General features: G+C 41.3%; 1 protein-coding gene across 1 annotated transcript in view; it reads left to right on the top strand.

Moving 5' to 3' along the window:
• Positions 1–25,263, top strand: part of LOC146788730 (vomeronasal type-2 receptor 26-like) — a 287,555-nt gene that overhangs the window by 48,027 nt on the left and 214,265 nt on the right. Inside the window, exon 3 of the mRNA XM_085630950.1 lies at positions 7,055–7,282. Within this exon, the coding sequence (XP_085487076.1) occupies positions 7,055–7,282 (228 nt within the window). The remainder of the gene's footprint in view (positions 1–7,054; positions 7,283–25,263) is intronic.

Here is a 25,263-nt window from a genome sequence, read left to right on the forward strand (position 1 = left end):
CATGATGCAAATTATTGGATGCCCCAATGTGTGTCAGTGTGGAGTCTAGGTGACCATGGAGTAGTGCATTATCTCCACCATCCAGAGTGTGAGGGGTTGAACAGCAGCTCTGAAGTCGCTTTCCTGGATGCTATTGTTTGACTTTCTTTAGAAGAGAAAGCTGGTAGCAGTCTATCTTTGTTTTTTGGCCATTTGTTCCTTGAGGGAGATGTTGGTGTCCAAGGTAAGTCTAAGTGACTTGGCATTCAGTGAACGTTGGGGTTCAAAGTTCTCAGGGTTATTAATCTCCATTGTTTATTGATCTTGGTAAATAACAGTTATTCTGTTTTGGTTAGGTTGAGCTTCAGGTAGGTACTGGACATTGAGGTCTGGCTGATGTGCAAGCAGTATTTGAGGTGTTGGGTTTCTTCTGCAGAGGGGACATTTAAGTAGAGGTGTTTATTCATCGACATACTGGTGAATCGCGAATCTGTCATCCATGAGTAGAGCCCCATGCGACTCAATGTAAAGGTTGAAGGTGGGGAATTCCACAGGTGACACAGATATTTTGTGACCTGGAATGGACCATGTGATGCTAGTGGGAGTTGAAAGGTAGGAGGACAGCTATGAAGGACATTAATGATTAATCATATCTGAATCTCCAGGCTGCACATGAGTGTGGGATGGTTGACTGTTTTGAAGGTTGTTGAGAGGTTCATTAATATCAGGGGGCAGGAATTATCTTCATCTGTGGTCAGGAGGCCATCATCAACCATGTGTAAGGTGGTGGTATTTATTTTCTGTGGTTTGGAGAGTGTTAGTCACTGCATAACCGCATACCTCACTGCCCTATAGCTCCCTTGAAATGCAGAAAGAATTATACAATTTTACTATTACACCAGGTTACGATGATCTCAGTCTATGTGCATAATTTGAAATTGCTCCCTTTGATTTTTGTGGCTCTAGCATGTTTCACTCCTGCAAAAGTTTAAAATTAAGCTTATTCTCAAATAAAATACCTAAATAAGAAAAGGTCGGTACCTTCTCTAACCTATGAGTACCTACTTTGTAGGTATTGTTCCTCGTGATCTGTTTGCCAAATTCCATTATGTGTGACTTTGACAGGTTCGGTGAAAGGTCTATCCCACTCATGAAGGCCACAAAACCATCCTGTAAAACCTGCAAACCTCTAGGGGTTTGTGCTAGCAATGCTGCATCAGCTGCGTATAATACGACTGGGACAGATCTTCTGCCTATTCTGGGGGTGTTAGCTTGTAACGCACTCAAGCATGCTTCCAGCCCATTAATAAATAACGTGAATAAAATGAGGACAGTAGACACCCCTGTCATACACCTCTAGGACATTCAAAATAATCAGTCATGTTCCCTTCCTGGGTGTATCTAACTGCAGCGATAGTGTTCAAATGTAGGGTCGTTAAGATATTTATGATCGCAGGGTCAACCCCAAGATCACCCTACAACGCCTAATGTTTATGGTGGGTCACCTGATCAAACGCTGCAGTAAGGTCCATAAAACCCAAGAACAGAGCTCCAGGCTTAGCTATTGTATATTTCGCTATAAAAAGATAAAGTTTTAGGCATTGGTCCGTATTTGACCTACCTATGCGAACCCATATTGTACCTCTGAGATGTCTTGCTTAGTGTCCGCCCATACTGAGAGCCTGTTTAGAGGACTTTAACTGTGGCATCAATGAGTGATAGAGGGCGATAGCAGTGAGGGTTATCCCTGTCCCTTTTCTTAAAAAATCGTGACAATGAGTGCCGAGGACCACAAGTGGGGCATTATTGTCCTCAAGGCAGGGTCTTAAACCCTGGTTAAGAAGGACCTCTATTTTGTAGTGAAAAAGGTCCAGAGGGATCCCATCGGGGCCAGGGGCCTTGTTCCGTGATAGTCACTCGATGCCAGGTCTCAGCTCATCAAGATGGAAAGAAGTAGCTCTAAAACTAGATGGAGAAATATCGACCACAATAGGTTCATCACTTTAACAATGGTTATACCCACTCTCAAAGTGGTCCTTCCACTATTCTGGGGTGATATTATGAACTAGTCCTGGCTTCTCTGGGTCTATATAACAGGGGCTGTTAAAAACCTTCCAAAAAAGGGTACAATCCTTCTTTTTGCATGCTTCTGTCAGCTCCTCCCAGGCTTGTTTCTGGAGGAAGCGCTTTGCCCTTTAATGGCCCCCTTATAATTACTGCAACATGTTGCCACCCTGGCATTGCCACGTGGGATCTGTTTAATGGCCTTCTTAAGTTGAAGCAAGGCCCGAGAGCACTCACTGTCAAACCATTTAGGCGAATCAGAGCTAACAGTAGCTACCGGGACTGTTAGTAAACTGGCGACTGATTGGGCAATTACAATAAAATGCATATATGATTTCTTCTCCCAATACTGATAGATCTAAACACTTAAAAATCTCCTGCTGTCTCAAACTAAAAAGTGCTTGGTTAAAAACAATAGTATTCACCTCAAGCGTTTCCCTTGATTAGTTGCGACCAGTGAAGCCACGGTCCCCCTTCGGGCATGGTCCATCTGCCAGGGAGCTCAAGCAGCAAATTCAGGGTATTGAGGTCACTAAAAGGACTGTGCTGAATTTTGAAAGAAGATACAAACCACTTCAGGGCGGGGAGATGAAAAGAAAATCAAAAGTTGTAGCAGAGCCCAAACCTTTATAATTCTGCTGTGAAAAAAAATCAGAGCATGACACCCCCAATGTGTATGGATTAAACCATACGTGGCTAACAAAGCATTCAGATCATGTCCTTCCACGGAGTATTCCATGTGCAAAGCATCCCTGATCATGCACGTGCCCCACTCATGTGTATTCGATAATAACTGCAAACAAAGACGGCAATAAAAATCACCCACTAAATACAAATCACCATGCTGAAAACCTTCAAGGCTTGAGGGACCATAGTTCTTTTGTTTTGCGTTGTAAAAATTAATTAAAGTGAAACAAAATGATTTACCCATCACAATTGTCAGCTATTTTGCAATTTTAGAATCCCACTTTAAATACTTCACAGCTCCACAAAACCTCCAATCTATAAAAAAATAAATTATCCACCCCTAGCTCTTCCCATACTTGACCCTACTGCCGGGCAAAAAAATGCTTTATAACTCTCAAGAAAAAGGTAGCTGTCAGTCTCCAATGTCTCCTGGACACAAATAATGTAATAAGATCTCATAAATTGGAGCCATCTTTCATTCCTAAATTTAGGGCTCGCCAGGCTACATTCTAGGAGATGATGTTTAAGCTCAAATTTTCCCCTCCTCCCAGATGAATCTTAAGAATTTGCTTGTTAGAGCCCGGAGCATGAAATTACCCCCCTTCTACTCACTTCTAGACTAGCTGTGGTGGTACCATCCTGAAGTACAATAGGACTCTCTTGTGTCACTCTAGCCACTCTGTGACAAAGAAGCCCTGGGAACAACATTGGCATTACTAATCCCATCCCCCTGATGCAGACAGTCTAGATCGCTAAGGTCCCTGAGGGGTGCATAAGGGTTGGGCATTGACTGAATTCCCCATACAGATGTGAGAGCCCCCCATGGATAGAGGATGGGTACATGTTGTGATATTGTATGGAATCCTATAAAAGAAACCCAAATGTACTACGTTGATGCCAGAGTCAAAATGATGGGGCTGTGATGACTGATGTAAAATACTGCGTGCTGGACTAGAGGGTAGGTGCTCAATGTCACTCCTGTTGACTATGGGGAGGGGTCCAATTTGCCTTCCGTCTTGCTGTGTGGTAACATGGGGGGGGGGGGTGGTGAGCAAATAGAATCCAGGGTGTTTTCAACTCTAGCTAATGTGTTTCTGGACTCCATCATGATTTTAGTAAGCTCGTCACAACATTAAATCAATAAAACGGTCATTACTTTGGGGATTTTTTGCTCTGTTAGGTCACTTCCTGTAGAGAGATGATATGCTGTTAGGGTGTTGTAGAAGGCTACTACTTTGAAGGGACACTGTGGGAGGCTACTGCTCTGTTATGGCATTAAAGGAGGGTGCTCATCTCTAAGGGCACCAGAGGAGGGCACCTCTTATTTATGGCACTGTAGGAGGCTGCTATTCTGTTGGAAGGCAGCTAAGCTTTTCAAACACGGTTGGAGGGTGTTAATCTCCTAGGCCACTGTTGGATGCTCCTACTCTGCTGTGCATCGTAGGGGGCTGCTATTTTGGAAGGGACTGCAACTTTGTTAGGGATGGAAGGAGGATTCTATTCTGCTATGGTATTGTAGGAGGCTCCCACGCTGCTAGGGACAATAAGACGTTATCGCTCTTTGTGCACTATAGGAACGAGTTCTTAATTCCAGCTTATGTTGCAGGTGGGGCCCATCGGCACTGACTTTGGGGACCATCATCAAGTTTTACTCATCAGACTTTGACCCAGAGCAGGAAAGATGGTGATAAAGGGAGAAAGCAGGGATGAAAAAGTAAATGAAAGAATGAAATAAAGGGGTAGGGTGTGACTGGTCCTAAATGAAAGAGGCGTGAGGTGAAATCAAGAATACACAGTGTTGGTACTCAGCAATCATGGTCTTGGATTGCTTGTGTTTTAGTTCAGAGGGGACCTGGCTTGGCAGCTCAGGCTGGACTATTCATATTGAAACAGGACAAATGCCGATTTGCATATGGGTGGGTCTAATGTAAAGAGGCATGGTAGGCAAAGAAAATGGTTTCTAATGCCACCCGAGAGATTGCAAGTGGTTAGTCTATTTGCAAACATTCCTCCTATCACCTTGCAAGTGGTTAGTCTATTTGTAAAGATTCCTCCCTTCACCTTTTGTGTGTTTGGTATTTGGCAATCCCAGAATTGGTCACTGGTCTGTGAGAGTCTGGGAAAAACCTTAAGCATCAATATTTGACAAATGAAACACTAATAGGAACATGCTGATCTTTTGAGGTGGTCCAGGAGAGTGTCCTATGACACAGCGCTAGCTGGCTCTGAATTGTTGTTCGCTGGTTATCCGGTCTTTTCACAAGCCTTCACATCATAGAGTTTTGTAAAATAATATTATAGTGTAATTTGCTGAGTTTGGCGATTGTATTATTTTATGTATATTTGTTGTTGGCAAAAAGGCTAGAGTGTTTTGAATGAATTAGATAGTTGAGCGCAGACAAGAAGTGTTCGGTGTCAGGTTAGAAATGTTGCTCAATAAAAACACTAAGGGGGACATTTACTAAGGTTTTGTGTTGGATTTGGGTCACTCTAAGGCAGGCACCCTTTCACTATGCTGCGAGGGTTTCTGAGTTTGTGCTGGGCAGCCACAAGGGCCCCAGTGCAGGTAGAGAGCTGAAGAGCATCGTATGTTCATAGATATGATGCGTTGCGGCTCTCCCGTTCACTCAGCGCAGCAACTTGCCTTGCCGTGTTGCGTTGTGTGACTTGTTAGTAAATATGCCCAGAATGTCAGACTCTGTTTGTGTTCCATATAACACTTTATACATATATAGGTCCTCTAAATGACTGTTCATGTCAAACTAGCTGTTTCTCTGCTCATCCTGCTGAGTCGACACTAGCTTCCAATGTGTTCCTTAAATTGTATGTTTCTCTTTTCTGTCAGTCCTTTGAAGCATCTGAACACAGCTTAGGGCCCAATGTACTACCATTAGGATCACAGTTATGAAATCATTATTGCTAATGTATAAAACTCATTGAGTTTCATTTAGAGTGGGCCACAAATAGACCTACCTCATGAATATTAATAAGGTAGGTGGAAATTTGCAACCTGTTAGAATCAACCCCATCACAGGGATGGTGGCCTACTGAGGTCAGCGACCACCATGGCTGTGATTGCTTTTAAATAAAGCAGTTTTTTTATTTCTTGAAATGCAACCAATTTTCCTTAATGAAAATGGATTTTTGTAATATGAAAAAATGAAACATTTTAGTTTAATTTTCTAAGAATAGACAGTGACCTTTGCCTGCTCTTAAACATATTTCATTTGCATTCTCAAAGGCAAAAGTGTCCCTTGGGGACCACTTCCCCTTTGGGAATGGGTTACCACCAGTTTTAAACTGGTGGTAAAGTATTACTGTTTTGTGATCAGAATTCATTCACAAAACAGTCATAGATAACATATTGATTCAGTATTTGGAAGGGACCCCTAAACACAGCCCTTCGAAATACCAAATCACAAACACAAATTGCGATAAAGTAACAGAATTTTTGCTGTTGTAAATTTAAAAAAAAAATGTTTGTGTGGTTGTAAATGGCCGATTCTACAAATCGGGACATTTCTGACAACAAAAACACTTTGTACATCTGGTCCTAGGTGTTTCCTCACAAAACCTCTAAATTAATAAAATAAATATATATTAAAGAAGTCACTGTCAAAATACCTCAGTGGTTAGAGGTAAATCAACCCAGGTATTTTTTCAACCATCACTCTGTGATCAAGCACGCCCTCAGTATCTCAGTGATTACTTCTGCATGAAGAGAACACATTCAACCACACCTCCTTCTTCCACAAGTAGTGCATGGCCACATCCATTGGCTCTTTGCAACCACTCCCTGCCACACTGCCCTCTTCCACACGTAGTGCATGGCACAGCCATTGCCTCTTTCTAGTCAAGCCCTGGCACACGTATCCTAGCACTGCCCACTGAATGGCTCCATTTATTGACTTAATGGCCTGCCATCATGACTAACTCCTGTGACACCTATCGCTTCAATCACACCCGTCTGCCAGGTACACGCATCCAATGCCCCTTCAACTGCGGTGGTGTGGTTGCTTCCACAGCTGTCCATCTTGTATCAACAGCACATTCACTGCCTCAAACCTAGCGCAGCACCTCATTCACTGCATGCTCTGTCTGCATGACTACACCTAGAGAATTGCAGCTACAACACGGTGCATTGATGTGGAACCTTTATGACCTCTGCCCACCAACCAGGCTTTAATCACAACCTCAAGTGCAACAATGTTATGTCTATCAGGAGAAGCTTAGTCAGGACCTACTCACTCTATTGTAGGCATTATTGCAAATGTGTGGTTATTTATTTGCTGTGTCCTCTCTCTATTTCTCTGTCTTCTTCCAGTTACATCATTACATGAGGGATCTTCATTTCAAAACTTCCTCTGGTGATGAAGTCTACTTTGATGATCGAGGGGATCCACCCACACACTTTGACTTCTCCAGCTGGATTTATTACAGCCCCAGTAATGCTACAAGGATCAAAGTGGGAAGCTTCCAGCTAAGCCCTTCCGGGGAGGAACAGTTTGTCATTGATGACCGAGCCATTCATTGGCACCCCGACTTTAAGCAGGTAATGGCTCCTGTCTGATTTGGGAACAAACGTGGACAAAGGTGAGAACCATATGGATGTGAAAGAACAATAATAATCAACTAGATAAGTAATTGTTGCTTCATTGTGAGTTTGTGAAAACAAATCACAGTTCAGCTGTCATACTAATCTCTCAGGGCATCATCTATAAGAAAATGATGCAGCGTGATGCGCAAGCCATTTAGCTGCACCGTGCTGCATCATTTTCAAAGCACCAAAATGTGTCATTTTAAAAACAATACGGCACATCCCTGTGCCGGCACACAATTGGCTGTCATGCGCTAGCATAGGCACCCATGCATCATTTTACTAGGTTGTCTGTGCTGCGGGAATGATTGTTTTTGTGCACCTTCCTGCACAGAAATAAACATCAATGGCATTTTCCTCTTTCTATGCTTTCTTCAGTATGAAATACACAGAGAAAGAGGAAAAAGGTAAGAGAAAAAAACAAGGAGAAATAATAGTATTTCTCCTCATTGTGCCTCCTTATGGCTCCCCTTGGGATGTGTAGGATTCTTGATGTATTCCCAGTTTTACAAAATGTTGAAAAAGTTCTGTGCCTATTGCTTGAGAACATCCACATCTCTACCCATGGAATGCCCCTTTCATACAGAGTAATGTGTGAAAGATACTCATATTAATAAGGCCATGCAACTCATGCAGGGTGACTTTAAGTGGACTTGTAAATATGGCAAGCCCATATGGGCAAGCTCATTGCGCTGAAGGTGCGTTAATAAAAGTGAAGCACCGGTGGCACAATGGACTTGTAAATGAGGCCCTCAGTTTCCCTGCCCCATTTAGAGGTGGAGCAATGTGGGGTTCTACCTTAAGAGAATAAATTCCAGGGCCATTGACTTTTGTTTTTCATGAAAATACTCTAGCTCATGGAGTATAGTTTAAAACACACAAGACATTTTTTTATCGTGCATGAGCTCCTGCCTTCTGAGAAAACACCATTTAGCGGTGCTGCACTGCCCTATGCCAATTGACAGGGCAGGAAAGCACCATATTTAGGAATTATGGTGCATTCATTCCTTTCCCCCTGCGCTGGTGCTTTTTCAGCAGCCTAGCGCCAACACAGGAACCCTTGCACCATGGTGCAAGGGTGCCTCCATTGCAGGCAGGATTTATTTTGTGCTGGAAGGGTCACCATTCTGCACAAAAATAATCCTACAAGGTGATTTCCTCTTTCTATGTGCACTTCATAATGCAGTACACATGGAAAGAAAAAATAAATGAGGAGCAAAGTTTTTGCACTGCCCCAGGTTTACGTGATTATGTACTTCTGGGGCAGCATCAAAATCAATGGGTGCCGCATGAGAAAACCCACTGGAATGCCCATGAAATGCCTCCTTGATGCTAATGTAAGACAGTGCTTTGTTTTACTCCATATCTATGAGGCCATTCATAGCCAATCAAAGTAGCATTGCATCACCTATAGATAAGATTGAGAAGCTTGCGCTGCCGAAGCGTGAAAAAAAGGGACTCACTGTCAGCGTACACCTTTCAAAAATAAGCCCCTCAGATTCCCTGCCCCGTTTAGAGGTGGAACAATGGCAGGTTTCCAACACCAGAGCCTAACCAGACAGCTTGTCTTCCACATAAACACCAGGTTACAGCAACAGATGCCAGTGCTGTACTGGGGAGAATGATGCCCACTACATTTATCAGCCCTGGATTGTCATGTCAGGCTTCATGATCTTTGCAGGGGAAGTTTCTAATGAGTTCCAGACTCAGGGACACAATTCCTGAAATTCCAGGACCAGAGACATTTTTTTCCGAGAAGAAACTCTAGCTCATGGAGTTTAATCTAGAACACAAGAAAACTGTTATATCTATCTTCCAAGCTCTTCAGCCTTCAGAGCAGCACCTCTGCAGTGGATACTCTGAAGGATCACAGGTCCCCGCCAGAGGGGCGGTGTCTCTAAATGCAAGTGGCGGCACTTTATCAGAGGTGCAGAGACTGGAGCCTGTGCTGACCTCATGGGCCAGCAGGTCAACCACCTCCCTCTAAATGCCGGTTGTGATGTGTGCAGGATTGACAACATTTGCATGAAATTACTAATATAATCAAGTTTACAAACCACATACAATGGTTGTTGTTGAGCAATTAATAAACCTTATTGCCCCAGCAAATGACTCTTTCAATGAGCCATTTGCAACTGCATCCAGATAAACGTAATTACATCATTTTAATCTTTAACTTTTATTGCTTTTCTAATATTTGTGCTACAGTAACTGAGCTACGCCTTTAGTTGTTAATCTTTTGTGATATACTATATACCATAGATCAGAAGATTTTATGTGTGCAGGGGGAGTCAAGGTCATGGTGGGCCTGCTCACATCTTTTGCAGAGATTCACTCAAGGATCCAGATCCTCAAATGTTTTGGGAACAAGAAATTGTGGCAGTCGGAGTTGTGGGAAGGTTTTGTTTAGGTGGTGTAGAGAGGTGATTCATCTCTCAGGGCATGCGGATAAGGTCCAGCAACGATCCTTTGCCCCATGTGGCTGGGAGTAGCAGCTTTATATTCAGTGTAATCTCTGGAATAGGAGGTGTTGTGGGCACTGGTCACTGGCACGTCAGGGTAAAAGTCTTCCAAATCAAATACTGAGGGGCTGTAGTCTGGTTGGCTTCTCACAAGATCTGAGTAGACTGAGACAATGTGGCTCCATGCCTCAAAGACCAATCAACAAATCCTTATTACACTCACAATGTTAAGCTTAGCATCTGGATTGGATGCCAGGCAGCATCCTTGTCCACATAAAAGAGGATGACTAGCCATGTGGGGCTACCAAACACAAACAATCACTACTGCACCATGGAATAGAGATACATGTTATGCTATGTTAAGTTTTGATATGTTATACTATGTGATGTTCTGTTACTTTGTATAGTGCACTAATCACCCATGAGGGTATCGAGGCACTTGAGCAGACATGTTGGTAAGTAGTCCCTGTGATGTTATTCAATGAACCAGCTCTTCAGCCTATTGCGGAACTCAAGAAGTGAGGAGGAGGCTCTGATGTGATGAGGGAGGTAGTTTCATGTTTCTGTGCAATGTAAGAGAATGAGTGACCTTCTGCTCTGCTTTTGTTGATACGTGGGATGCATGAGAGTGAGGCAGAGCAAAGGTGTTTGGCAGGCTGGTGGAAGTGCATGCGACTGTTGAAGTATGTTGGTCCAGTGTTGTTTAAAAGGCTTTGGATATGTGCATGAAAGGCTTGAATTAGCTGTGCTTGTGCATGGGAAGCCAGTGAATCACATTGAGGTAAAGGTCGATGTGGGTGCGGTGTGGGAGGTTCAGTTTCAGTCTTGTAGTGGTGTTCTGAATGATCTGAAATCTGTGTAGATGTTATTTGAACATTCAAACATGCAGTATGTTGTCGTAGTCCAGCCTGCTAGTGAACTGTTTTTTTCATAACAGTCCATCTGGTGTTCTGGGGCAGCACCATGAAATCTTTTGTAGTATACATAGGATGTGGAAGCAGGAAGCACTCACTGCATTGACTTGTACCATCATGTTGTCCTCTGGGATGATCCACAGATTTTCTCTGTGGTCAGTGGGTGTTGGTCCTAGCTCTGACTACCACCAGATGGAGTTGTATGAATGGACCTTGTTTATGAAGACCAGAACTTCCAAACTTGACAGTGATGTGTTGTGAACAGATAATGTTGGTGCGCGGTGTCATGCTGAGGGACGATTCTTGGTTTCTGATGTGAAAGATGGCAATCTGACCCTTTGTGTTCTTCTTGTAAGGAAGGAGCAGATCTAGGTGAATGCAGATCCTGGCATTACAATCTTATGGACTCTTCTGATGAGCGTGGCGTGGGAGAGTGTTCAAAGCCACAGAGATGTCAAGCAGGATGAGGGCCGCTGTTTCTCCTTAGTCCAGGAGGATCCGGATGTCGTCAGTGGTCACAATGAATGCTGTTTCGTGCTGTGGATCTTCCTGTGTCCTGATTGGGTGTTATCTAGCAGTTAAAGATGCTTAAGAGTGAACTCACACATCTGGCTCCAATTGTTAACCAACAGAATTCTAGTGAAAATGGATTAGTGTGCAGCCTTCCACCCCTAGCTAGGTGATTTGGAGTTCAGATCTAGAGGTAATAGTGAAGGGGCAGATACTTTGCATGAGGTCCATGCCAATCCAGCCAGAAAGTTTTGTGCTTTGAAAAAGAGTGAATTTTTGTTTCAGTTTTAGAAATTTACAGCTGCATATGCCCGCTGAGTGACAGAGCAATGTATGCTCCTAGAGACCCATGTCTCCAATTATATATCAAATGTGATATCTAGACTTCACTCACACATCAGAAAACCTTGAATTCACTAAAACAAGTAGTTTGATACTGACAGGCGGACTTAAACAATGAGTCATAGATATAGCCACAACTGTTATGTATCTAACAGCAATGGAGGTACTTTCCAGGTAAGCCAGGCACTACTCAGGCACTCATCCAATTAGCCAGTCACTACTAAGGTCTTCATTGAATCACTCAAGCACTGACTATGTACATATTCAATTACCCAGGCACTACATATGCACTCTTGCAATCACACATGCACTAATTGTGTAGTCATTGAATTATGCAGGCACTATCCATGCATTCATCCAATCACTCAAGCACTAACCATTCACTTATACAATGACCAAGGCTGTACCAATGCAGTCATTAAAATACCCACTTACCACCCATGTACTCATCGAAACACTGAGGAACAATCCATGCACTTATCCAATTATGCCGGCAGTACCATTGGAGTGAACCTATACCCCACCCAGTACCTATGCACTCATTCAATTACTGAGGCAAAACAGTTGCACTTATACAATCAGCTGAGTAGTTCACTTGTTTTCATCCAATCTCTCAAACTTTAGCAGTGGATGCATGCAATCATTCAGACACTGGTCATTCACTCATCTAATCAGCCAGGCACTACTGATACACTCATTCAATTATCGAGGCACTATTCATGTACTTATCTAAACACCCAGACACTACCAGTTCCCTCAAGCTAAAACACATGGGCAGCAGCCATGTACTCATCCAATCACTGAAACACAACTTATGCACTCATCCAATCTGCTAGGTTCTATGTATGCACGTCAACAATCATGTACCCACTATCTATGCACTCTACAAATCCCCTATATAGTATGTGTACACTCCTGTAATCATTTAGGTACTAGAGATACATTCATTTGATCATCCAAAGACTATCTCTTATTCAGCGCCAAGATACTCCGTTGGGGTGAACTTGCACTTTACAAATACACATGTTATGTTATCTATGCATGTATTGAATCAATGAGGCATTAGTCATGCACTCATCTAAACACCCAGATAGTAGTGATATGCATATGCAAACATGCAGGCATTAACTATACTGATATGGAACAAACCATTGAGTTCTCATATAATCCGGGAATCATTCAGGCACTACCTGTATCCTCTGGGAATTACCCAGGCACTACCTACGTACTCATCCAATAATCCATGGAGAATTAATGTATTTAAACACATGTATTTACAAGTTTTAGTGAGGAATATGTAGTCGTTTAACTCCATCTGGTGAATTATATATGGAAACTGTCACGCACTCTTTGCAAGTACAAAGACAAATTAGTGAGCTATATGCTCTGATAGAGATTAATGTGAAGATGTGTATATGCACTGTTTCTCAAAAAATAGATGTGATATATTAAAGTAAAAAAGTACCAAGACACTAAATACAACGGTGACACAGTGGTAGAGAGGCAGAGAAATAGCTCTTATGTTGTGTTTCGAATTTACAGTGTTGAGACACTGTACAGACTTCTACACTTTGGTTGATGTTCATTTTCAAAATTCCTACAGAAGGGATAAACTGGTCTTACACATGTAAAAGGGAGCAATGAGTTAAGGTGCAGCTGTGTTGGAGGAGAGGTTACTACAATAATAAAAGGTAACTAATATATAAAGTTTTGCTTTGTGTTTGCTTTATTGAAGTAAGTGCATGTATTTATAACGCTAGGTTCATCCGTAGATTCAAAACTGCAGTGATACCAAAGGGGATGATGGATGGAGTATTTGAGCTAATCAAACACTCACTCCCAGTCAACTGATCTGGGTTTAATCCATCATCATTCTTTAGCTCACTCCACCACCCCAGTTCAGACATGGCCATATGCAAATCAGTCTGACCCTGTGCCTCATGGGAACAGTCCAGACTGAACTGCCAAGCCATGTCTTCCCTGGACCAGAAACAAGCATCCTGGGACCGGTTTCAGGTTCATAACCCTCATCAGCCAGGATATCTTGAATCCAGTGGCAAAGTGAGCAAGGGACCCACGTCTGGGCATATCCTGCCAACAAATCCCCTTTGGTATCGCTTGATTCAAGACTGCAACCTAACGTAAAAAATGTTTTTGTATTATGTGTAAGTCAGTAGTAAAGTAGTTGGTTCGTTGGTGAGAGTAAAAATTGAAATATACGTATGTATTTTTTACAGAACAATATATACTTAACTACAGACAGAATACCTACAAAAGGTTGGAGAAAAAACCAACAGAAGCAATTGCAGTATCTCTGAAAAACTGAAACACAAACGGGGAAACATGCAGTGGTGAAAGAAAAAAAGCTACTGGTAAGAGGACAAAGTCACTTCTTATGTGAACACCTGCAAATATTACAAAATAATATAAAAACAAAACAAACTATGGAAAACAATAAAGATGGACAAAATCTATATTACAAAAACAATAAAGAATGTAACAAAGATGGACACACATTAACCAGGAGACAAAGGCAGTTTAAGGAAATCAGAGCCAGGATATTTCGTAATAGAGTGGTCATAAATTCACAGAGAAATGGGAAGTATAGAAGAAAAAGAGATGCACCGAAACAGAAAGAACAAGTTAACAGAGCAGTTGATAAGGCCTTGCTTTGAAGGTGAAGCTTTTTATTTTCATTATAAATACAATGAAGACTCTTGACAAAATGTTGTTTGGAATGAGGAGACAAAACCAGAAAAAGAGATTAGTGAATAGAAGTAACTTTTGCACAGTTTTTAGTTGAGAATACATACATACTTCTAGTATGGACTCTTTCTTTAATGAAGAAAGCCATCTCCAGGATAATAGATCAGTGTATGCTATTGATAACAGAGGACAATGTTATCAGATGAAGAATGGCAGTCCTATAGCAAAAGAGGGGATGGTACATACAAATGTAGAACAGGTTATTGGAGAACAGGAACATGGAAGGCAGTCAGGTGCCTGTGTAGAGTGAAATTGTAGTAGTGCTTGTAGTATTCAACAGCAATCTATTGATATATTAAGATAATTTCCACACATCTATCCAAGGCTAAGTTTAAAACACAAAATAAGTACTTTAGTAGGATTGGATCCTTGCAAGGTTATAAAGCTTACAAATTTGCACAGACACTCACTAGCTTGTTTACCAAACAAAGTATGACAAAGCACCTTTCATCATTTCAGGATGTTAGCTCTACATCACACAACAATGCATTCTTTAGTTAGGAGGTTGTACTGTGTGAAAATTCCTGCTTTATGCTTAGGAGAAATGAATGGTAGAAAATGTTTGTGATGATGTGCAGTTTTCAATTCTTTTGTCCAGAACAGGAGTTTATAGCAAATGAAGAGTTGCTAAAAGGAGGAGTTACAGGTATTATAGATGATATTTTCAAAGAAGAGATTACACAATTTAATTTAGCATGCTCTGAAAAGCCAGAGTATGTTTGTATATGTTGTCAACACACTCACTACAACATTCAAACATGGACTGTTGACTTGTATTTAAAAAGTGAAAAAGAAAACGATCATAACTTGCAAATGTTTGCTGTGTACTTATTTGTAGAGGAACGCTTTGTCTTGTCCATGCAGCAAGGTTTATGTAAGTACTATTACTAAAAATTAGAGAAAAAAAAATTCCAGCTAGAGTGGTGATTACGAATTCAGTACTGCTTTCTATGCCAAAACCACTTCAATGTTCTAAATGTTTATGAGTAATTTTTTATCCAAATTATACATCCATTAGCCTCTTCCGTGCTCATGACGTCTCCCGGCCGTCATGAGTCACGATGGGCGCGTGCGGACGACGGCCGGGAGACGTCATGACCACGCCCGCGATCGGAATGTCAGCACTGCGGGAGCGCTGCGGCGGAATTTGCGCCCCAGCGAAGAGATTAAATGCTATAGTCTGTATGGAGTCAAACAGAGGCACGTTAACACCAACAGAGCTGCAGAAAGGTCTAAAAGTTAGGGTACTGTCCTGGATTTGTAGTGTTTTCTCAAAATGTTCAGCAGGATGATCACACATTTTTAATGGTAATGGTAGGACTTTCAGAGGAAAAGGATGTGAATAGCAATGAATTATTTGGTTTAAGGTATGAATGGAACAATAATTGTGAACATTGTCGATCCACCGGTAGCGCTGAACTTTTTTTGGAATAATTCCTCTATTTGATGCCATTCAAATCAAGTCTATATAAAAAGCTAACTGACTTCTATGTGCTATATCTAGAGCCAAAATTCTAAGGACAAACCAGGATAACAAAATGTTGTATTGTGTTGAAATATATATCAATTATGAGTTTCCAAGACATTAATCAGCCTGTTAGGTTTATTGTCTAGAGCATGTTGTTAGAAATGAAATACTGTTTTTAACAATTTAAATGAATTACTAAAACATTACAGGACTACATTCTGTTACTACACATAAAAGCGAAACAGAGGTACTATAATACCGGCAGCCTTAAGTTGCATCTAAGAAGTCTATGTTCCACTTCAATATTGTATCTTGGTTGCCTAATGTTCAAAATGCAGTCATACTACATATTTCTTTGATTTCCTTTTTTCACAGAGCTTAAACTACTGCAATAAAAGAAGAAGAAAAATGAGCAACCAGGGTTTTTTACATTCTGGAAAATTAGATCCAAAGACTGCTTCCCTGGTGTCACAATAGTGTTATAGTTCATGCAGGAGGTAGAAAAAATCGCTTTAGATCTTGTGTCATTTCTCTGTATATTTTCGGCACTTCAGCTGGAATTTTTGTTTTTTAGGAGCAGGGGCTGGAGGTCTGGAGACTGATGAGCCCTCTCCTTTTCGTTCACTTTGTAATTTTAAGTTGTCTTCTTGGCACAACCCCACCCAGGCATTGTATGCATGTGGGTCGGTAGGGGGAACTACACCTACCAGTATGCATCTGGGCAGGGAACCGGTTCTTCCCTGGAGGCTGGGCTGCTATATATAGCCTTCCTCTAGGAGTATCCGGTGCTTGTCACCTGAATTGAGTCAATATCTGTTGGGATCTTTGATGCAGCAGTTCTTTGAGACTACGCTCGACACGCTGCAGAAAGGAACACTGCAGAAGCCCGATCAGGCTCGTGACTGGCCGGATTTTCCCCCACTGGTACTGGGGAGCTGCCAGCAGCCTCTGTTTGTCTGCCTGTGCACCCATGTGGTAAGAGCTTCCCAGAACCACCTGGGGTTCCTCTCGTGTGCAGTTGGAACCGGGTGCTCCTGCTCTCTTTGAGTGACCCATAGTCCCTCGAATGCACCTAGAGGACCCGTGCCTACTATTGTGACTTTGCTTACTACAAAACACAAGAATAATGATTGTTTCTTACTAATATATTTATCCATTAGAACAGATAACACGAGGATATTTGTTGTAGTACCTAAACCTTGTATAAATCCAGTTTGATTCGGAGGGATTATCTGATTTTCTCTTACCCAATCAGTTAGATTAGATAGTAATACACCAGCAAATAATTTAGCATCCGTATCCTGGAGTGTATTAAGTTGATAATTTTCCGGCAATTTCCCTGTAAGTGAGCAACTATTGTACTCTGACACATGGGTTAGTGTTCGGATGGGAGATGGCCTAACAGTAACAGAAAAAATTCCAACAGCATCAGGTTTGAAACAAGGATGTGTCCTGGCTCCATTGCTTTTTAATCTATTTTTAGCGGACCTAACGCAAGCCTTGGATGGGGTGAATGCGTGTCCACCCAAACTTGCCAACACCAGGATATCAAACCTGTTATATGCAGACGATGTTATTCTACTTAGCCAAACAAAGGTTGGACTACAACGCCTGCTATATAGGATATCTACCTACTCCAAAGAAAATCGAATGGTGATAACAAATCAAAGACAAAAATTATGGAATTTAATAAATACTCAAGATCAAAACATAATTATAAATGGTTTCTTGATAACTCACAATTAGAGCAAGTAAATACATATAGATAATTAGGAGTATTATTTGACGAACGAGGATCATGTCAACCACACAAGATGGACATTCAACGGAAAGCAAAAATATTGTTAGTGGCATTTAGAACTATACAGAAATCCATAGGAATGCAGAGTTACGGCCCTTTGTTGAAAGTATTAGCAGCAAAACTCTTACCAACTTTGACATATGGTAGCGAAGCATTGTGTGGAAAAGATTCGGTCATAATTAACAACGCAGCCACAAAGATTTATAAAGCCCTTTTTTTAATCCCACATAATGCTTCACCTGCGCAGATACGAATGGAATTTGGGATGACCAATCAGGTCCTTGTGCATAAAGGCCAATTCTTTAAAGTATGGGAAAGGATAAGAATGGATACTGATAATCAATTGTCCAAACTATTGTGGCAGGAAATAAATTTAAATCGGAATTCGGAGGCATGGAAATACCTATTTACATCATTAGAGGAATACTCAGAAAACTCGGTCTGGGAAATGCCAATTACATTGAACTCTTTTAAAAAAGTAATTAATAGTTCAACAAAGCACTTATCATTACTTTTGGATAAAGATATCTTCACAAAAAGAAAACATGCATGGCCGCTCGTGAATGGGTATACCAAGGTTAAAGTGCAACCGTACCTTGAAACTCCTTGGTCTGAGAAATTTAAACAAATCTTTATAAAAGCCCGTTTTGGAGCATTTCCAGGCACATGTCATTTAATGCCATGGTTGAGTAACATGGGTCCTACGACTTGCAGTTTATGTAAATTTGGAGAAGAAAACATCATGCATCTACTCTGTGTTTGTCCAGAACTAAAAGTTGAAAGAATAACTATTCTTAAAAGACATTTTAATGTCATGGGAATAAGGAGTTGCAGACAAGCATTAATAAGATGCCTCCATACAGATGATATAATTTTAAACTCAGCTTTTGTAACATTTTTAATGAGATTGAGAAACAACCTAGAATACCAAACATTGAAAGAATGTAAGAATGGAAGTATATAATATCTCAATAATGTAACAAACTTGAAATCTAAATGTTTTTATCCTTGATTTTATAATTATTTTATTGTTCTGAATTTTTGCGTGTATATTGTAAGGTTTTTATTAATTAAACAATAAAAAAAATTTTTTTTTTGAATAATTATAGTTACCTGAGCTAGCTTTAACTTACACCCCCAAAATGTAATGCTTTTGACCTCACACATTACATCACTCATGGCATGGTCAGTGACATCACTGATGAATTCACTAATGACATCTCAAATGACGTATATTTCAACAAATTGTAATGTCTAAGATATTATATTTTGGGCAAATCAATGGTTCCAGAAAAATTTGTTGTAAGGTACATTCATTTCTTAATATTTGTTGATTCACATCTTATGTATATACTCCAATGCTAGACTATCCAACCCTCACGGCTGGCATAACTCCCCTAGATGTAAGGTACATTGAATTTTAATTAGTTAGTTATATTTCAATTGTTCTAAATACTATTCACATCGCTTCTATTTTGGTAATAATACACACATAGAGACACCTGTCTTCTGCTAGACCAGTTTGAAATCTGGCTTCTGCGATTTCTCTTTTTGATGGATATATTTTTGAGCACCAATTCTGTCATGTTGATGTTCATCAGTATGTGGTTATAGTTAGGACCTTGTTTCTATTCAAAAATTGTTTTTTCGTTTGTCAATATCTTTGGCGCTGTTTGAAGAATCTTCACAACATTTCAAAACTAATGAGGCAGTCAGGTCAGTTCCAGTATTGAAAGTTGTGGGGTGATTCGTCAAGTGGGGGCTGAGAAAAATAGGGGCCCCAAAATGCCTTTTCTCCATGGTAATTTCCAAAGGAAATTTTGGACATGGCTACAGCACAAACTGCTGAACGAAATTACACCAAATTTGACAAAAAGGTAGCTCTTGGTCCAGAAAGCACTCTTTTTGTTAAGTGGTGTAAATCTGTTAAGTAGCTGCTGGGAAATGTAAACATTTCTCATATATTCATATATCTCAAGTCTGTGATCTGATTGGCTGCCAACAAATCCAACCAGGAAGTGTTGGCAGCCATCTTGTGACTCATTTGGACAAAGTCACAAAACAAAGGGGAAAAAAAGATAAAAAACAAGAAAAGGGTGTAGTGTAGTTCCTATATCCCTGATAGCCAAAGACCAATCTCCGTTTTTATGAATTGGAGCTATCAGTGATCCCTTCCAAGTTTCAGGTATTAATGATGACCGGACAATTTCATTGAAAACCTTTAGCAAGTATCTTGACCATAGTCTGGGGTCATTCTAATAAAGTGCAAACGGTATACCATTTGGGCCGGGGCACCATTTTTATGTTTCTGGATCAATTTACAAATTTGATTTTCTGTTATATAAATGTCTTGTATCTTATCCTTTGTCATTGGCTCAGACATATTAACCATAGGATTCAACTGTGTTGTATCCCCGGCAGGATTTAAATGTCTAGGCAGAAACCTGATCCACTCATTCTCGGTTAAAGATGATGTTACAACTGTTCTGTTTGTTCGAGCTAAGCCGTTTATCAACATCCAGAATTTTCTGGAGTTTATGTGTTTGCTACAGAAGAATACTTTGGCACAAAAATCATGTTTCTTTTCATTCTTTTCATCCCACAATAACTTATGTAGGTTACAATTGACCCTTTTTAATTTTCTACTCAAATCCATATCATTAGGATTCATCTTTTTCTGTCTCCTCAATTGATTACGTGATCTTTTCAACATCCTAGTTGTTATAGTTAGAGTAATTTTGTTCTCTTTTTCTGTTTGCACTTTTTGTTTTTTTAAATTTTTTTGCTTATAGGTATTAACAAGTTTTTGTATAAAATTAACCCATTGTTCAATTGAGGTTGAGGTGTTATCTTCAAAACATGTTTCTACAAATTTAAGGGCCGTCTTGTTAGTGTCTTCTTTACTATGCTCCTTCCATATTAATTTCTTATAATTTACTGAGCCTGTCTGGCCTGGCAAAGTTCTATATTCAGAATGTTTATTAACGGACAAATTAGTAATAAGAAATTGTTGGCTGTGATCACTCTCAGGTGCTTTTTCAATTGAAAAAGAGATCACATTAAAAAATATATTCAAAGACACCATAGTGTAATCAATTCTTGATTTATAGTCCTGTGAATAAAATATCCAAGCCGGTGGGGAGTCTAGGGGTAACCTTCCATTTAGGATTCTTAAGCCGAGAGCTTCTAAGTCATTAAAAAAAGTTGCGCCTAATTGGGTTTTGAAAGCATTAGGAACAGTTGGTAATGTTTGCTGCGGTATTGCCCAGGGATTATCTTGTTCCTGTATTAACTCATCTCTAATATTGGGTACGAACAAATTTGAATTAAAATCCCCTGATATAATATACTGTGTAAAAGGATCATCAATCATTAGCTGAGTTAAAGTTGCAATCAGGGAAGATGTCATAAACATTCTTGTGCTTACCGTAGGATGTATATATATATTTATTATAAACAGGTTTTTTAAGACATTATTTTCCCCATACCGCAACTTTACTATTAATAAATTTGGATTGTTTGTGTCAATCTGCTCATGTTCCATTTTTAACTCTAGAGCAACAAATGTGGCTAAACCCCCACTAGGGTGACCCCTTCTACTTTGTTTAATTGCAGGGATGAAATATCCTTTGTAACCCTCCAACATGACAGGATTAGTAGACCAAGTTTCTTGTAAAAGTATAACATGATAATAACTGGACATTGTTGATAAGTGTGCATTACAAATTTTTCTTTTAAGGCCATTAATATTCCATGAGCATAATTTAAGGAATTCATTTTCTTCATTTATTTTAACTCTTGACTTTATTCGTTTTTAGGTCTCGCCTAGCGATGCAGCGCATGCGCTGCTCGCTTTGGGAGGCATGCAGTATACACTATAGGTGAGGGAAGCCCCGCCCACTCCTCCGTGGACTTTTTCATTGGCTTGTGGCTTTTTTCTTTCTAAGTGCTGCCTTCTGATTGGTTTAGAGGCTGCTAGTCCCGCCTTATGACAGCCATGTCTCCTTCCACGGCTATTGGCCCCTTTACTGCATGTTTCCTGAGCACTACTTTGTTCCCCTGCCACTCCTCCCACAGTCCAAGCCTTCTCTTCCGCCCCCCACCCCTTCCGTTGTTCCTGTCTTATTATCGCCCGCCCATCCCGTTTGCAATATACGGATACATTTTGTTAGTTGGTTGCCGAGTGTGTTTCCCGTTCCGGATAATTGTTATTTACTTGAGGCAAGCCCGTGATATTCAAAAACTTCAATCGTTTAATCTCGTGCCGTTGCTGTGTTCGACATTGCGTGCGTGCACAAGCAGGGACCTACTAGAGTGCTTCGTTAGTAGAACGCACTCTGTGTCCCCCCGGGGCACAAGCAGGGACCTACTACAGTGCTTCTTTAGAAGAACGCACTCTGTGGTCCCCCCGGGGCACAAGCAGGCACCCACTTCAGTGTGCCTTTCATGCTGGAAAACCCGTGTACTGAGTCATTTCCCGGAGAACGGCTCTGGACAGGTTCGCCCTCCCCTTCAGTTGGTAATGTGTTTAGCCGAGGTGTTCATTAGGCAGACGTCCGAAGACTTCCGTAGAGCAGGGGACACGCCAAATCATTTTTTTAAATCACAATATTACATTTGCGGCTCAAATTAGATACTTCAAACTTTGAAATAGAATACACACAATTTAGACCCAGGTGTTTTATAAGAAAGTGCAGTCACAACCTACACCCATGTAGTCACTTCTTATGAACAGCTCTAGTAGCAAGAAATACAGTGTTATGTTGGCAGCGGTCGTATTTCAACAGCACTCCGTTCGCTTTCACTTTCAAGCTGCCTGGGACAAAGGTGACCGAGGTGTTGCATTTAGAGGAGTTTGAGCTAAGCCATTGTAAATGACTATAGCTTAAACTCTCGTAAATGCAAGATCAATTGTCTTGCAAATGCTTGTTTGTATCGTTATTATTGTTTCTGCAGTCCGCTGTGCAGAATAACGTGTTTCTCTTTGGTCCGATAGTACATACCAGTACTGCATCTCACGCGATGAAGGCATGCAATAACTCTTAGAAGAGAGCTATTTATATTTTCCTTTTGTTGTTGACTTTTCTCTGAAATAGATTTTCCAATAGGTCATATTCCTGAAGTAGTAGACCCAGGCTCCGAGAGCCCACAGGGGTCGAGAATATGAGCACAAAGACAGGCGAGCGACGCAGAGCTGTAAAACCGTTTCTGCTCACGCGCCGCAAATGAATGATTGCTGTCATCCCATTGTACATCCAGTAATGGGCACGCGGTAACTGTGGCAGTCACAGAGTATAGATATGCAGGGATAGAGAAACTCAAACCAGGCACGCTCGAACTGCTCATTTTCCAATTATATGCAGGGATGTGAAGTAGCCTGTAATTACATCACCATCAAATTTATTTCTGGCCTAGATACATCCTTAGCTGTCTCCCCAGCCTCATGCAATCTAATAACGTTATAGATTAATAAATACATGTAAATATTCATACATAAAGAGTGCTTTGAGATAGCTCTCTTCCATTGCCCTGTTCAACTGTCATTCGCTTAGCATACTGCCTCTGGCAGTGGGTCAACTCACTTAAGCTATTGGCTCTCTTGCACTAAAATTGACAGCCTTTTACCTGATCAAATGTGCACGTCTGCCTGAAAAATGTGTACTTCAGTGGCACAGCTCTTGGGTAACACTTGTTGGCTATTGATGTTTTCCTTTCAATTCTAATCTGCCTTTATTTTTTAATTCACTTTTAGTGTTGAATCTATTTTTTGGTAATTTTTATGTGTTTAAACTCTGGGGCAGATTTATAACGGACTTGCGCCACTTTTATGCCGCCGTTGCGTCACTTTTGTGACTCAGCGGCGGCGTAAACCCTGCGCTATGTTGCGCCACATTTACAACGTGACGTACCTGCACAGGGGGGGCGTTACGGCGCAGGAACGCCTCCGAAAAGTGGCTGAGTGAAATCTACAAGATTTCACTCAGTCACTTTTCAGGCCATGCTGCGTCAAAACCCTGCGCCTGCTTGAAGCAGGCGTAAGGATTGACGCAGCATTGTGACGATAGGGCACCCCCGAGCTTTGCTGGAGCTGCGTCGCGCTTGCGACGCAACTCCAGCAATGCGCCAACCTTCCGCCATCAGATGCGTCACGCATCTGTTTATCCATGCGCCACGATGCGCTGCATTTTAAATGCGGCGCATCTCTTGTGGCACAAGGGTAAACTTTCGTGACGCATCTTTCCTGGCGCATCCATGCTGATTTGCAGGGATGCGCCAGGGAACATAAATCTGCCGCTATATATTTAGGATGCAGTGAACTATAACCAATTATGCCTTTTCTCTTCTAATACAATTTATATTTTATTATGAAGTGCATTAAAATTAAATGGGCTTTTATATATGCTCTAAGCACCCCAACTTGAAAGGAAGCACCCATAGTCTTATTACAATTAAAAGCAACAGTTATTTGTATTTGAACGCTTTTACTGCAAGTGTATGATCACCATATTTTCGTGGGCGCATTTTTTTCACATCTTTTGCTTTCATTTTTCTTTGTTTTTATTGCAAGTATATGATCACCATTGTTTGGTGCCGCATACTTTTGTTTTACTTCTTTTTATGTTAGTGCCATATGCTTGCCAGAAGAGTGTAGCAAATGGTCGTTGCTGTAGCATGAAGAACAGGTCGGACATCATAGGCGGTCATCACTCTAGCATGAATATATTGCAAAGCATCGCAGACGGTCATTGCTGGAGCTTCACTTTAATGGTCACCATGGGCTGTCGTTGCTGTAGCACAAAGTATAGATCTTGCAATGCCTGTTGTCACTAGCAGTTGCTGTAGTGCAGGTCTCGACTGTCTTCTTGGTTGTGAAGATCCCAACACTTCAGGTTTTCTTATTTTCTTCCACAGGAATACACTCTGATGCCAGCCAAGCGTCCAGGTCCTGGGGTGGCACCTCGTAGGAAATAAGGACTCACTCTACCAGAGGCCAGCAGAGCTCAGGTAGACTGGGCAGTTGCTGGTAGGTGTCTGGAGCTTCTTGTGTCCCGGCAGCATAGAACAGGAGGACAGCCAGCCGACCCATGGAGTCACTCAGTTTAGCCTGGGATGAAGGGAACAGGTTCAGTCTTGCTTCAAAGAGGGCAGTTCTCTAGCAGCAGGGCAGTCCTCTGGAGAACAAGGTAGACATCAATAATCAGCAGGGCTCTCCTCTTGCAGCAGCAGGACAGTCCTCTAAAGAACAAGGCAGGCTTCAAATACCAGGACAGTCATCTGGGGAACAAGGCAGTCCTTCTTCTGTAGTCTGCAGGTCCAGGAGTGTAGTGAATAGATGGTTTAGGAGGTCCAACATTTATACTTGGTGCCAGCCTTTGAAGTGGAATGGCAACCTAGATACCCCCTCATCTTGCTCTTGAAAGTTATTCCCTTCCCATGTCACAGCTCCAAGCAGTCTAGGGTTACAAAAGGTCAGTGCCATGCCCCTTTGTGCGCTTGAAGCAGCCCTTTAAAATATAATTGGGGCAGGGAACAGCTCAGCACGATCCATTTTTGCAGGATTGGCCATCCTGCCAACACCTGTCCTCCCGTGTCTCTCTGTGTGGGAGGAATACACAAAGGCCAACTGCCTAGCTATTTATAGTCATGTGACCCAGGACCCAGGCTGCAGGCAC

The sequence above is a fragment of the Triturus cristatus genome, chromosome 10 (assembly GCF_964204655.1).
Source record: "Triturus cristatus chromosome 10, aTriCri1.1, whole genome shotgun sequence".
Taxonomy (NCBI): Eukaryota; Metazoa; Chordata; class Amphibia; order Caudata; family Salamandridae; genus Triturus; species Triturus cristatus.